This window comes from Haliaeetus leucocephalus, unplaced genomic scaffold, assembly GCF_000737465.1.
Source record: "Haliaeetus leucocephalus isolate CR32 unplaced genomic scaffold, Haliaeetus_leucocephalus-4.0 Scaffold140, whole genome shotgun sequence".
In the NCBI taxonomy this organism is placed as follows: domain Eukaryota; kingdom Metazoa; phylum Chordata; class Aves; order Accipitriformes; family Accipitridae; genus Haliaeetus; species Haliaeetus leucocephalus.
In genome coordinates, this window is record NW_010972576.1 from 3,408,767 (window position 1) to 3,421,539 (window position 12,773).

Sequence of the window (12,773 nt, forward strand, 5' to 3'; positions counted from 1 at the left end):
GGTTCTAAGCTGTTTTATGACAGTGTTGCATAGAGTTTCTGACAGGACATTTTGTAGTTAACTTTTAGTTTAAAGTATTCAAGCAAGTGGAATAATTTGAGTATTTAAATGAAGCCAGAAATACAGTTCTTCCTCACATGCTGGGTGTTTTAAACCAACTTTAAGACACAAAGTAATGACCTTGAGGGGGAAGCAAGATTAACTGACCAATCTGACCCATTTACCCTCTTAAGTAGATGATCAGTCATCAGCTGATAATGCTCATCAGTCTTAACTGATTTGACACAATGGCATATTTGCAGTGTGACCGAAATAGAGATTGCTGGTTTTTAAGCATCTTCCTATGTAATTTCTACAAGTCACAAATATTTGTATATAGCTAGTGATTCTACAATAAGCCATGCTAGTCTGACAGGCTGAAGCTGCTGGTTGTAACAAAGGCTTCAAAACAAACAAAAATTTGAAATAATTCAATGTAGAAGAGAAACACAGAGCTAGTAAAAAAACCACCAACCAAACAACCAAAAAAACCCCAAACCAAAATGACCACAAAACAGAAGCTACTATTGTTTTACTTGTCTTAAAATCACCTAAGTTTCCTGGAAGTATTATTCCACAATTTGTGTGCCTGGAGAGCAGCACAAAGAATTTGCATCTTGACAGCACCTACTCTTGCTTCTATGTGTGTCACCAAAACTTATATGGCCATATATTGTCATGTGTCAGTCTTACACATTACAGCATGGTTAGCAAAAGTGGAGTTGTTTTAATTCACATAAAGCCAACAACTTTACTAATCCAAACACCAAAGGAAGACAAGCACATTTAGAGACATGCTAGACATCACTGGAACAATGGGACAGCACAACCAGGGCTAACAACAAAAAGCAAACCCAGTTGACATTAAAAAGGGTAAGGAAATACTCAGTTTAAAGGGGTATATATAGATTGCTTTGCTTGAAAGCAAATCAGGTCTAAGTTGTTAAGTTTCAATACCATATTCATATTAAAAATACCAGACATCTGTTCATAGGCTTTTAGAATCTAACACACCCTTGTTGCAGCTATCACAGAATCAAGTGAAAAAATCACAAGTAAGATTGAGAAGTTGACACTGTCATATGGTAATTCCTGCTTTTGTGAAGGGAAACAAAAGAGCAGTAGGACAAAAGCAAAATTAGCATTTCATACCTGAACCACAGCTTCATCAATTTTGCGGACTGCTTTGGAATCAAATAAGACCTGTCTGCCTCTCCTCTCACAGTCTTGGTAAACTATCAGGCGGATTTCATTCAAGTCAAACTCTGAAGAGGACCAGCTGCAGATTATAAACACAAGATGTTAAAAGTGTGCTTACTTTGCAGGCTTACTTAAGTGAAGAAACCGGTATTTGGCAAACACATCTTTTACTCAGCATTTACAAGAAACAGGCTTAAATCACAGAACTCTGACCAAAAAGGAACTCAAAGGAGCATCCAAGCCCAGTGTCACTGATACACAGGCAGGCACAGCCAGACCAATTTTCATCCAACCTTTCTTCAAAATTTTCCAGAAAGGGAACGCAAAACTTGGTCTCAGCAATCCGCTCCAGGGCTTAACTTCCCTTAAATTTACTCTCTCCTCTGTACAGATTCTGGATCATCCTAATTGCAAGATAGGTGTACTATTTTGTGCAATTCTCTCAGTGGCAATAAAGAACAACGGATTACCATTCTCTCTACTACAGCCTTTCACAAGCTCAAGGCTTATACCCTCCCTCATCCTTCTCTCCTCTAAGCACCACAAATCCAATTCCCTTTGACCTATTCCTGGCAATATAAGTTACAATTTTTCCAAAGTTTAATTCTCGTAACTGAAAGACAAGGTTTATGTTGATCCATTATTTTTCCCCTTTCTTTTCCGAGATGTTTGAGGGTTTACAGAGCAATTGTAGATTACCAAGACTTGACCTCTCACTATGATGAAACTCATTTAGTAGATGAAACCAAGATACCACCAAGATTCAATCTGAAGCAAAAAACTCTCAGGCCAGAATCTTCCCGTTCCTCAGAGATACACCATGGCACACAACTTGCCTCCTTGTGCTACCGCAAGAGGCTAAGGAGCACAACTGATCATGGCTGCGATGGCAAGAGACTATTTCCTAATTCCAAAGGGAGTCAGTCTGCACGTCAGAACATGGAGGTTTGCTTGGCCTCCAGTTCAACTACAGAAAATGCTGTTCATCTTATGCAGCTGACAGGATGGAATTAATGGAAAAAACCTACTACTGCATATAGCAGTGCCACACAACACTGGTGCTCAGTCTTATTGCCTCATTCCTGACCTGGATGGACCACATCTAGGGGGTAAGAGTACAACTGTTATTAATAGCTGTTGGTTTAACAAATTGCATAACAGTCAAGGCCATGCTGATCTCCCACCCAAAAGGATGTTTCATACAGGACTTTTTCCAAACTCTGACCTACAGAGAAGGACAGTATAGAATTGAAGGAAGAGCACAAAAACTCTATAGAGCTGAAAGAAAAGAATTTCTGAAGCCATTTCTTTTATTTCATGCTCTGTTAGTAGCCATAAATCAATAGTGACTTAAACACCATCAACTCCTGCTAGAGTCAGTAAGGTAACCATGGGCAACTGCTTTAGGAGCACACTCAGAGACTTGCAAATTTAAAATCATTATAAAGCCAGCTTAATTTCTTCATGCTTTATCTTGCATTTCAGGGATTAACTCCCCTTTCCATGTAGCTAGAAAGAAAAATAAGCCTAAATAAGCACCTTTTTCAAAGCTGAAAGGCCTCATCAGTCTGGAAGGTTTTATTCTATTTTTAAATACCTTGGGACAGAATAAGCCAGATACTTATCTCCACTGTAAGGTACCCTGATACAAGTACACTCCATGTACGTAATATAAAAGGGTCCAGCACACATCAAAGCCAGATTATGGAACGATGCTAAAGGCTGTTTTGCCATCAACAGTGAGGAAACTTGTTGATATGTTTGTAACATGTTGTCTCCAAAATGCTAGGAGTGCCAGGCAGATTTCTTTTCAAGTCTTCCCTTTCAAAGGGAGTCACAGCATTAAGTTAACCTGCATGAGATCAGACCTGATACTATTGTTGATAGTTGCCCAACAAAGATCCTACACACCTCACATATACAGAGAGCTGCAACTATGCCATCTGTTTTAAAAGTCTGTTACTAGTTTCCCAGCCCACTGCCTATGCAATGCTATCACAAAATCCAGTTATACAGAATGTGAGAAGTCAGGGCCATCAATAGACTTCATTCTAGTCTGCTGCATGAATCTGATATTCTTCAGTACCAGATAACTCTGATACCTCTTCAGTTATACAGCTACCTATTTACTTACACACTTTCTACAACAGACAATACCTGAAGTAACTATGCTGCGTTCTTAAAAAGGCCACAGGTCTTCCCTCCTTTAAACAACAAAGAAAGGGTACATCTCTATGGCCTTAATTTAAATTGTATGCAAGTGCAAAGCCTTATTTATCTCGAGGACTGGCACAGCAGGATCTGTAGTTCAGACCACAGGACTCAAGTCTAAACTGAGAAAGATTCATTGCAGGCACAGATTGAGCCAATCCAGCTCTGCATCAGCCCACCAATGCTAAAAGCATGCTCAATACTTATGTTGCATGAATTTAGTTTTCCTTATGAACAGGTGAACTCCCACATTCTGCACTAAAGCAAACTATATGTTGCTTGCGTGGTGTCAACTTCTGTATGAGATGTGAACTGGGTTTTATAACAAATGCTGAAGTAGAAGCCAATTGAACAGCCTGCTGAGGTGCCTTTTCCACACGGCATGCTAGAATCAGAGATTGATGCAGTCTTTCAGAACTTCAAACAGATTCTAGTACCAGACAGCAACAAGCTAAGAAGTTACATAAAATCTATCATACAGAGCTTTATGTGACTAATAGACCAAATCTAGGGAAGTGACTTCAGATAATGCTTCTTGGAGTACTAACTAAATACCAACCTTATGTTCTAATGAAGTCTTTGCTTTCAGGCTTTGAATTACCCAAAACACAGATGCAGTTCCTGCAGCAGTCCTACCTGTTACAGAAGAGATCCATCCTACCAAAATCTCATTTGATAAGATTAAGTATATCTATAGGCAGGTTATACAGGCATATAAATGCATAGTCTCATTACTTCCACGTAGAATCTAGCACCAGGCCCAAGACTAGTCAGATGACCAGGATGTTTTTCCCCATCACAAAAGCTGATGAGCAGACTGCTTACAGTACTTCCACCCCTTATTGTTCAAGCTAGCTTATATAACATACAGCCACCAAAACAGGGACAGTGGGAGCATTCAATCATCTCCTAAAAAGCAGTGTGTTGAAGAATACAGACAGTACAAAGGCTCATTGGTCAGCTCCAGTTTCATATGCGTAAAAACCAAAACCCCAAATCATTACTTGCCTCTGTATCAGCTTTTTGCTTATTTAGCAATGCTGAAAGGCATGTGCTTCTTTTTTTCTTCACATACAGTTTTTGAAAAAGAGTTAAGATTCTCTTGCATAAAATATCAGTTCATGAAAAAAACCCACCACATATCTGTACTGTACAGCTTAACATTCCTTTAGATGTTAGAAAGTAATAGCTTAAGGATTTGAGTAAGAAGAAAAAACCTTCCACTTTTCAATCAGTTGTTTCTAAAAAGTAAGACCAAAATATCTGAAATAGGCAACAGAAATATTTTAGCCTTTTTTTTCCTAAGGAAAAAAGGCTCCTGTGCTCACAGGCAACCTATATGCATACAGGTTCACCTCGCCCAATTACTTGTTAATTCACTAATCAATTTCAACCACCAGGTTTGACGAAGGGATATGTATTTCTATCCTCAAAAAAAAAAAAAAAACAGTGAAGGAGATAACAGACCCTTTCCTCTCTCCCCCCAAGGCCACAATATGAACTAATGTTAACTTTAAGGCAACAAAAAGATCCTCACGATGCATATGTGGGAGATAGAGGATGGGGAAAAAGAAGATTCTGAAATTGTTATGTGAAAAGCTTGCACCAGAATTTGCACATTATTAGGTTGAATTTTCTATTTTTCATTGACAATTCTGTAATGAAATTATTAATTCTTCCACTTTCAGACTGGAAAGCAAACCCTCAACACGCTTACAAAAAGCTCCTTATTTTCCAGCTGCACCACATTATGAGATTCTAACAGTCTACTCCATGTCCAATTATAACAAATATCAATGTTTATTCATACCAGAAGTGCCCTTTTAGCACTTCGCCACCACCCCCAACACTCTCCTACTTCATGTCTCAAGACTCAGTTGTTTTCCTTATACTCATTTGGTAAAATCTAAACTCTAAACTGGCACACTGTTGATTGTTTCTTTTTCCTGTTTCTGCCTAAAACAGCTTACCCAACCATATTTAAGTACTGAAGGAAGCTATGTGAGTTATATAATATGAGTAGTTTTGCACATGTACCTACTGCTGAAAGTGTTACTTCTGATAACAAAACTACAGAGCCCCCAGAGTAAGCTTCGTATTTCTTATGAAAGTTTAGCAAGAACAAATGTGCTACAATCACTGCTTTTGGACAACAACTGTTGCTTCCTTCAGCAAGCTTAAAAAAAGCCTTCAAAAATAAATTTTGCTAAACACTAACTGAAACATCATTTGCCTTAGCCCTGTTTACATAAAAATTTTCTCATTCTGCTTATACAATAAAGATCTTACATATTCAATTCCTTTTTAAGAACTACTTAGTAAACAGAATGATAAAAGATCTGTGCTGAAGGAATACATATTGCTAAATGACTTATAAAACAAATGTTACAAATAAAATTAATACAATTATAGTAGGGGCTTTTTCAACCACCTGAGTGTCAATGTACTGCAAAATGACAAAACAGGCTTCTGAAGAGACTGACAGCTAACTGAAATGTTTCACTTCGGCTTAAAAACAATGCATTATGCCAGGTCCTGCATATTCTTAAAAAATTAGCTGAATTAATTAAATTAATATGAGCTTGTACGGGTGTTCATATTTCAGGTTAAATGTGGTTATTTTGACCAAACATAATGTTTTCTTATTTAACCACAAAAAAATAAAAGCCCCACATATTCTTTCTCCCTTCTCTTTTTGGAACTACATGACCCTTCTTATTACTCATGTCTGCTCTGGTAATTGCTGGACCTTTCCATAAACTAAGTGAATTCTCTGCAGCAGCAGAAGTCTATCCCTGCACATGAAAGCAGATCAGAAACTTAGCTGGAAAAAGGAAGAAAGAACTGGAAGGCAATGGAATCTTCACCTCTTGGTGGCAGCATGAGTTATACTAATTCACTTCATCCATGGAGGTATATACCTTTAGGAAAGGGCACAAAGAAAATGTTCCCAATACATTCCAAACAAATATCGAGGCTAGTTAGAATGTTAATTGAGTTTTCTTGTTTCCAAGTCAGTTTTCTGCCTGCTTAGTGAGCTGAACTGACTCCTTAAGGGGAGCCAGTTCCCAAAGGATTTGGAAAAGCCAAGGCTAGCACAGGGGGAAAAAGGACAAGAGCATGATGTCAGAAAGCAAAGGAAGAAGAGGCAATGTGATTACTCCCTTCAGCATCAGCAGTCTGTTTGAACAGCCTAGCTTATCTAGGCTCACTATCAGACTGGATCTTTCCTGCATGTGGAAGATGCTAGGACTAATAAACATCATCTTCAAGTCAAAATAAATAAATTAAAAAAAAAAAACCAAACCCAAGCTTTCTACTTTCATACAACAGGAAAACCAGGTCTACTAAAGATATTAAAACACATGGATTTTTTTTTTTTTTTTGAAAGGAAGCCACAAGTTTGGAACAGGTTACAGATATCCTGGGAAGTTTTCTGCCCAGATTCCCTATTAAGCTTAAGTTTGCTTTATTTTCTCTTAAATTGGCATATAAGCTACTTTCCTTTGGCTTGTTCAACATTTCTCCCATTACAGATATGAGACATGGAGGCAAGAAGACGTCTTTTACTTAGGGGAAAGCAGACTCGTTTGTTTCTGGAAAAAAGTCACAAAAAGTTTTCTCATTCTGCCCCAAATCAGTATTTTCAGCTAATATAGATCTCCAAATCCTGATCTTTACAAAGAAAGCTTTTGGTTCACCTTTATAATAATCAGCACGCATGCATGCAATAACTGAAGAGTGACCTATTAATTTATATTAAAAAACTACTTCAGCTGACCTTAAAACATTTTTGAAAGTGACTAACCACTCACTACTTCAGTGCAATTTCTATAGGCTAGAGAAATAAAAAGGCTGAAACATATCTATATACCTATCTATCTGTCTATATTTTTCTGCTTCTTAGATCAGCAATCCTGAATGTAGAATATTAATTTGGAAGAAAGCTGCCCTGAATCATATTTTCAACACAGTTACGCAGCAGTAGCGACTCAGACATTGGAGACATGCTGGCGCACATCTGAAAAAGACACTACAAAATTCAAAGAAACACTGTTCATACTCCAGATTACTTTGATGTAATGCTTGATCTAAAGATTATTTAGAAGTTAAAGCAGAGGGTTCCCCTCTCCATTCTTCCCCCACTTCATAGCTTTCTCTCCTGTCTGCTCTGCACACTGTTACTACTTGACCCACTAACACAGGAGGTGGCAAAAAAAAACAAAAGAGGGGAAACTAATTAGAAAACTAGAAAGAGAAGGTAAGATTATTTAACCTTAACTGAAAAGAAAGGCAATTATCCTTCATGCCTCAGTTTGCATATATATAAATCTTACACATCAGAGTCAAGAATGTAGATTCAGTTGCAAACAACAGGGAAGACTTTCTGGAGTACCAGTCACCATCATCAGCAAGAATAAGCTTCTAATAGAACTTTTCCAATTATTTACAAAATAGCCTTTAAGGCACATCATTATAAATCTAGTATCAACTAAAAATGTCCATTCTCTGTCAAAAATCATATATATCAAAAAAGTTACATGCATACCTGTTTTGCAGCAGTCTAGTCACTTTGTTCACACAGCTGACACTTTGGTCTCTCAAAGATTTTCTAATCCTTTCATCCAATTTGGTACAAGAGAGATTATTTCCAAGTGGTATATCGTTGTTTCTTGCTCTTTCTATTTGTCCCCCTGTGCCATTTGTAGCTTTTGGTGTACCCCCACACATTTTCTTTTGCTACAAATCCTCTTGTAAAGCTCCCTCAAAGAAACTAAATAGCCGCTGAAGAGATAGAGCCTCAAGCGGATTTCTTTACTATAGATCAACCATTAACAATGGTAATTTACCATCAGCTTTCTTCCCTATACAGGAACACTCTCCACTGAATTTCCTGTTAGGAAAAAAAAAGGCAAAGAGATCTTCATATATTCTATAAGCCATTAATGCAGAAAGACTGCTGTAGCTAATGTACTGCTGCAATTATTCCAGACAGAAGAGTAGACATGACTTTCAAGTTTCAGAAGCCATCGTAGACTTGCTCCTGCTGCTGTTAAGAATTTTTCCTACCAAGCCTGGCACAAAGCTGTAGCAGATACAACAGCTAATATTGACTTTAGCTATGTTTGTTTCCTGGTATGTGATTAGGTAGCCGGCAATTATGTAGTCACAAGACTGAACCATATGGCCTCTTAAAAAAAAAAAAAGCATAGTTGCTTTTGCAGTGACTCGCCCTTAGTTGCAAGGTTGTTCTAACAACACCCTGTTAATGGCTCTCATGTGAGCAAGTGTCATCTGACAACCCCTAGCAACCTCATATAGCTTAGGAGCAAATAAGAATCTGTCATCATTGCCATATGGTTATCAGTTTAAAATAATGACCAACACCAAGAAACACACTAAATACGCTGCACTGTAATGCTTTTACTTTTAAGGACAAACAGTATTCACACTTGGCTAAGAATCTGAAACTACTATTTTGAAAAGCTTTCTTAAAAAAGTAGAAGGGAAAACAGCAACCAAAAAAGTTTGTTACAGACATCAAGTTGGTTGATGAGAATTTATAGTCATGTGCCTATTAAAACAATTTAATGGAAGTACTGATGACAAAAATATCTAATAAAATATTTCTGACCAAGAAAATTTAAGTTTTTAAACAGAACGAAAGAACCCGACGTTTTGTTCAGGCTCAGGTAATTTTACTGCAGAACAAAGTCCTTTTCTCTACCTCTGCTTTAAAAAAAGTTAGCCATACATGTCTGCTCATAATTCACACCTTACATAGCCCCCCCGCCAACAGTAAAATTTTAGACTTTTTATAGGATGAGAGCCATAGTGCTACTTCTCTTCCAGATTAAAAAGGGAAAATAACTTTGCTAATGGTCACCCAGAAATACAGCAGTAGAGTTAGAAAACACAGTAAGATTTCAAAACCTAGGGCTACGTGCTACCTGCTAAATAGCACAGCACCCTTCTTAAAAGGATTTTGTAATCTCAGTAAACCCCAACCTCTAAACACTGGACAAAAGTCAAGTAGAAAACTAGAGCAAGGTTAGATTGAACAACTTGCTCAGTTGCAGAGGGAAGCCTATAGCAATAAAAAAAAAGCTCAGTTTCAATTCCCATAGTGAGAAGTACTAAATCACAATCATTCCTCCTCCAGAGTGAGGGGAAACAAGTGAAAAGTTTTGGCCTGTTCTCAAGTTATTCAAACCATCTGCAAAAGAGTGACTCCTAGCCCTCACCTCATTGAGGAGGACTACTTTAAACATCAGTGTTCCTAGTCACCTTTGAGGTGCGAATGAAACAAGCAGCTGATGGCCAGGTTCCTACACTTAGACCAAGATCAGCAACTGACAGCCTTCACTTCTGTCCTCTCTTTCCCCCAAACAAAAACTGAAAAAAATTCAGAAATATTCAGTTAAGTGACTGCAATATTGGATTCACATCAGAGACTAGAACTAGGAATTCCTGTAAGCTCACTAAATAGATGTGCTTCACAACACTACCTCATCTGTAGATGAAGTCATCTGTAGAATACTATAAATCCCCAAATACCTGGGGAATTACCACCAAAAATCCTCAGAATAGTTTCTGAACAAAAATAAAGTACTGCAAACCCACACATGGAAAACACCCTAAGTCCAAGGAGCAGATAATACACAAAACAGAAGAAAGTACCCTGCTTTCCAGATATAATCCTCTTGGAAGCACAGTTTAATCACTCTTTTTCTAGGCTATGTGACAGCATGTCACCTGCTCTGTTTGTAGGTCATTTCCTGTCCTTCATCTCCACTGCAACACAATTGCCTAAATAATTTCAACTCAAGGTAATACTTTAGCAAGAAAATTTGGGGTGGGGGAAAGAGGAAATATATATGATGGACTTATCTACTTAAGAATAATTTTCTGTGTAAGTTACAGCTGTTCACTAAAACTTAAGCACTGTTTTCAAATCTAACAGAATATTTGCAGAGCCCCCATAAGATTTATTTTCCAAACAGCTTCTAGAAGCAGGCTAGAGGAGTGTAGGAAAACAGAAAGTTTGAATCAGATCATACCTGCTATTTCAGTAAGAATTTGTTTTTGCAAAACATACACTTAGCAAAATTGATACACAAAAAATGCTTGTGACCCAGACATTCAGGATGAGTGCCGAAACACACGTTTAAAGGTGAAGTGCAATCTATTTTGGATTGCTTAATGATGAATTTCCCTCTTTTAGTCTGTTGACTAGCTGATGTAGAAGATGTAGGTTCCCTTCCTCCCTCCCAATTTGAAGTATTTACCCTGCATTGCTCCTCCTCTTTTTAAAACCTTGGATATGGAAAAGTTGTGCTGATGCCACACATTCTTTTTCCACAATGATTTAAAGTAGTCCTAATATGGTGAAGCACTATTAACCTCAGATGAACCACCTTGTTCAAGCATGATACATAGTTACTAGTTTCACACAAGTTAGGCGGGATACATTGCAGGTTAGTCATGCAACAAGTAAAGGAACATGTCATTTGCAGCACTTCTCTCTCTAAGATTTTCCTGTAGAAAAAAGTTCTGGTAGAGAAAAATAAAGTCCTTGATCTCAGATCACTGTACAGAAAGGTTACTTTTTTCTTTTTTTTAAGATAATTCTATATGCTACTGTATGAAAAGCAAAACAACATTGGATATATTTGTTCACTGAAAAGTTAGAATTCCATATTAGGGAAGGAGAATACACTGGGTTTTTGCAAGGTTGGAAGCATTTTTCATCATCTTTGTTGCTAGAAAGCAATACCATCACGCACATGCACAAAAAATGACCACAAAAACCACACACACCTGATAGAGGCTAACAAACAGATCTATACAAGTTAAAGTCACCATAAGTTGCACACATCAACTGTCCACAAACATCAAGAACAGCTATTAAACCAGTGTTTCACAACTCAGCCAACTTGCATAAGTTTGGATTGTTCATTGGCTTATCTAACAAGTCAGAAGTTTAGGAGCTAGGTTTCATACAGTGTCTCAGTGATAATGTAAAAAAACCAAAACAAACAAATGAACCCAACACAAAACCAAAACCCTAACCAAACAAAAAAACCAACAAGAACAACATGTTTGAAGTAGTACCATAAGCAGCACAGAGACGATGATCTCAGTTGCTAGCCCCAGAAAAGGAATTCCTCGTTAGCAAAAAGAAGAGCTCAAGACTTGTAATTGCACAAAAAACGTGCATTATTTGTGTTCTACCGTTAAGAAAAGTGTATTTATTTTTGTTAAACCAGGACGTTAAACAAAGAAAGGTAAAGTATGCAATAAGGTTAGCACCCTAGAACCATCACGTAGTCCTTTCCTCAGCACAGCCAGCCTTGTTGAGTTTTAATCAACTTTCCCTGTTCCCTCCCACTCCCCTCCCCAACCCCCACAGCTTCTAACAGCTAGGAGAGGTCAGTTGATCTAAATTAAGTCAAATACTTTGCAGAAGTTGTTTCAAAGTAATAATCTTTATAATTTCAAAGAACTGAAGGTTTACTTGTTAATTTAACACTCTTTAGGGTTCGTTTGGGGTTTGGTTTTGGGTTTTTTTCCCTGTTTATCTTTTTCAAAGACACCCCCAGGAACCAACTTCCAGCTTTCCCTGGAGCCAAACTGGTTTAGCCGAACGGCGGCAGCCGGACGGGAGCAAGCGAAGCTCGGTCCAGCATCTCTGCTGAGCGCCGGGGGGCAGGCCACCCGGCCAGCAGGGCCACCCCACCTCCTCGGGCACGCAGCGCCGGGTCTCGGCTCATGCATCATTCCCGTGTCACTTGTTCCAGCGGCGCCATGTGACTGGGCCAGCGTCCAGGAACACAGCTACTAAATACAGACACTGCCAAGGCACGTCTGAGAACTGCCTCTGCCAGAAAACGGGATGAATAGAAATCTCTCATCCTACCAGCTTTCCTGTCTCTGCCTTTCCCCACCTTCTGTCAAACAGCAGGAAGAACTACACATTGCACATCTGAAGGAGAATTTTGAGCAATAGCACAAGGCAGAATCTGGTATTTATAACACTGTACCAGCTCTTGTTGCATTTCAACGCTGTATGAAAGTACTGACAGATCTCAGACCTTAATATCTCCTATGTAAATGAGCAGGCCAGCACAGACATCACCACCACACCTTAGGGGCGGTATCCCGAGGCATGGGTTTGGTTGCCTGCTCTTTCCTGTTCCTTCTCCCTCTTCTATAAAGCCCTACTTTTTTTCAATTTTTTTTTTTATTTAATAACAAAAAGTCTGTATGCAGCTTTCAACCCTCTGTTCAAAGGAGTAGTTTTAGAATATGAAAATAAAAAA

At 38.3% G+C, this 12,773-nt stretch overlaps 1 protein-coding gene across 1 annotated transcript in view; it reads right to left on the reverse strand.

The window, feature by feature from the left end:
- The window catches only part of FNIP2 (folliculin interacting protein 2), a 32,371-nt gene extending 24,190 nt beyond the window's left edge, over window positions 1-8,181 (reverse strand). The window contains exons 1-2 of the mRNA XM_010586087.1: window positions 8,000-8,181; window positions 1,192-1,318 (exon numbers count right to left, since the gene is read on the reverse strand). Of these exons, the coding sequence (XP_010584389.1) occupies window positions 1,192-1,318; window positions 8,000-8,181 (309 nt within the window). The remainder of the gene's footprint in view (window positions 1-1,191; window positions 1,319-7,999) is intronic.
- Between the last annotated feature and the right edge of the window lie 4,592 nt (window positions 8,182-12,773).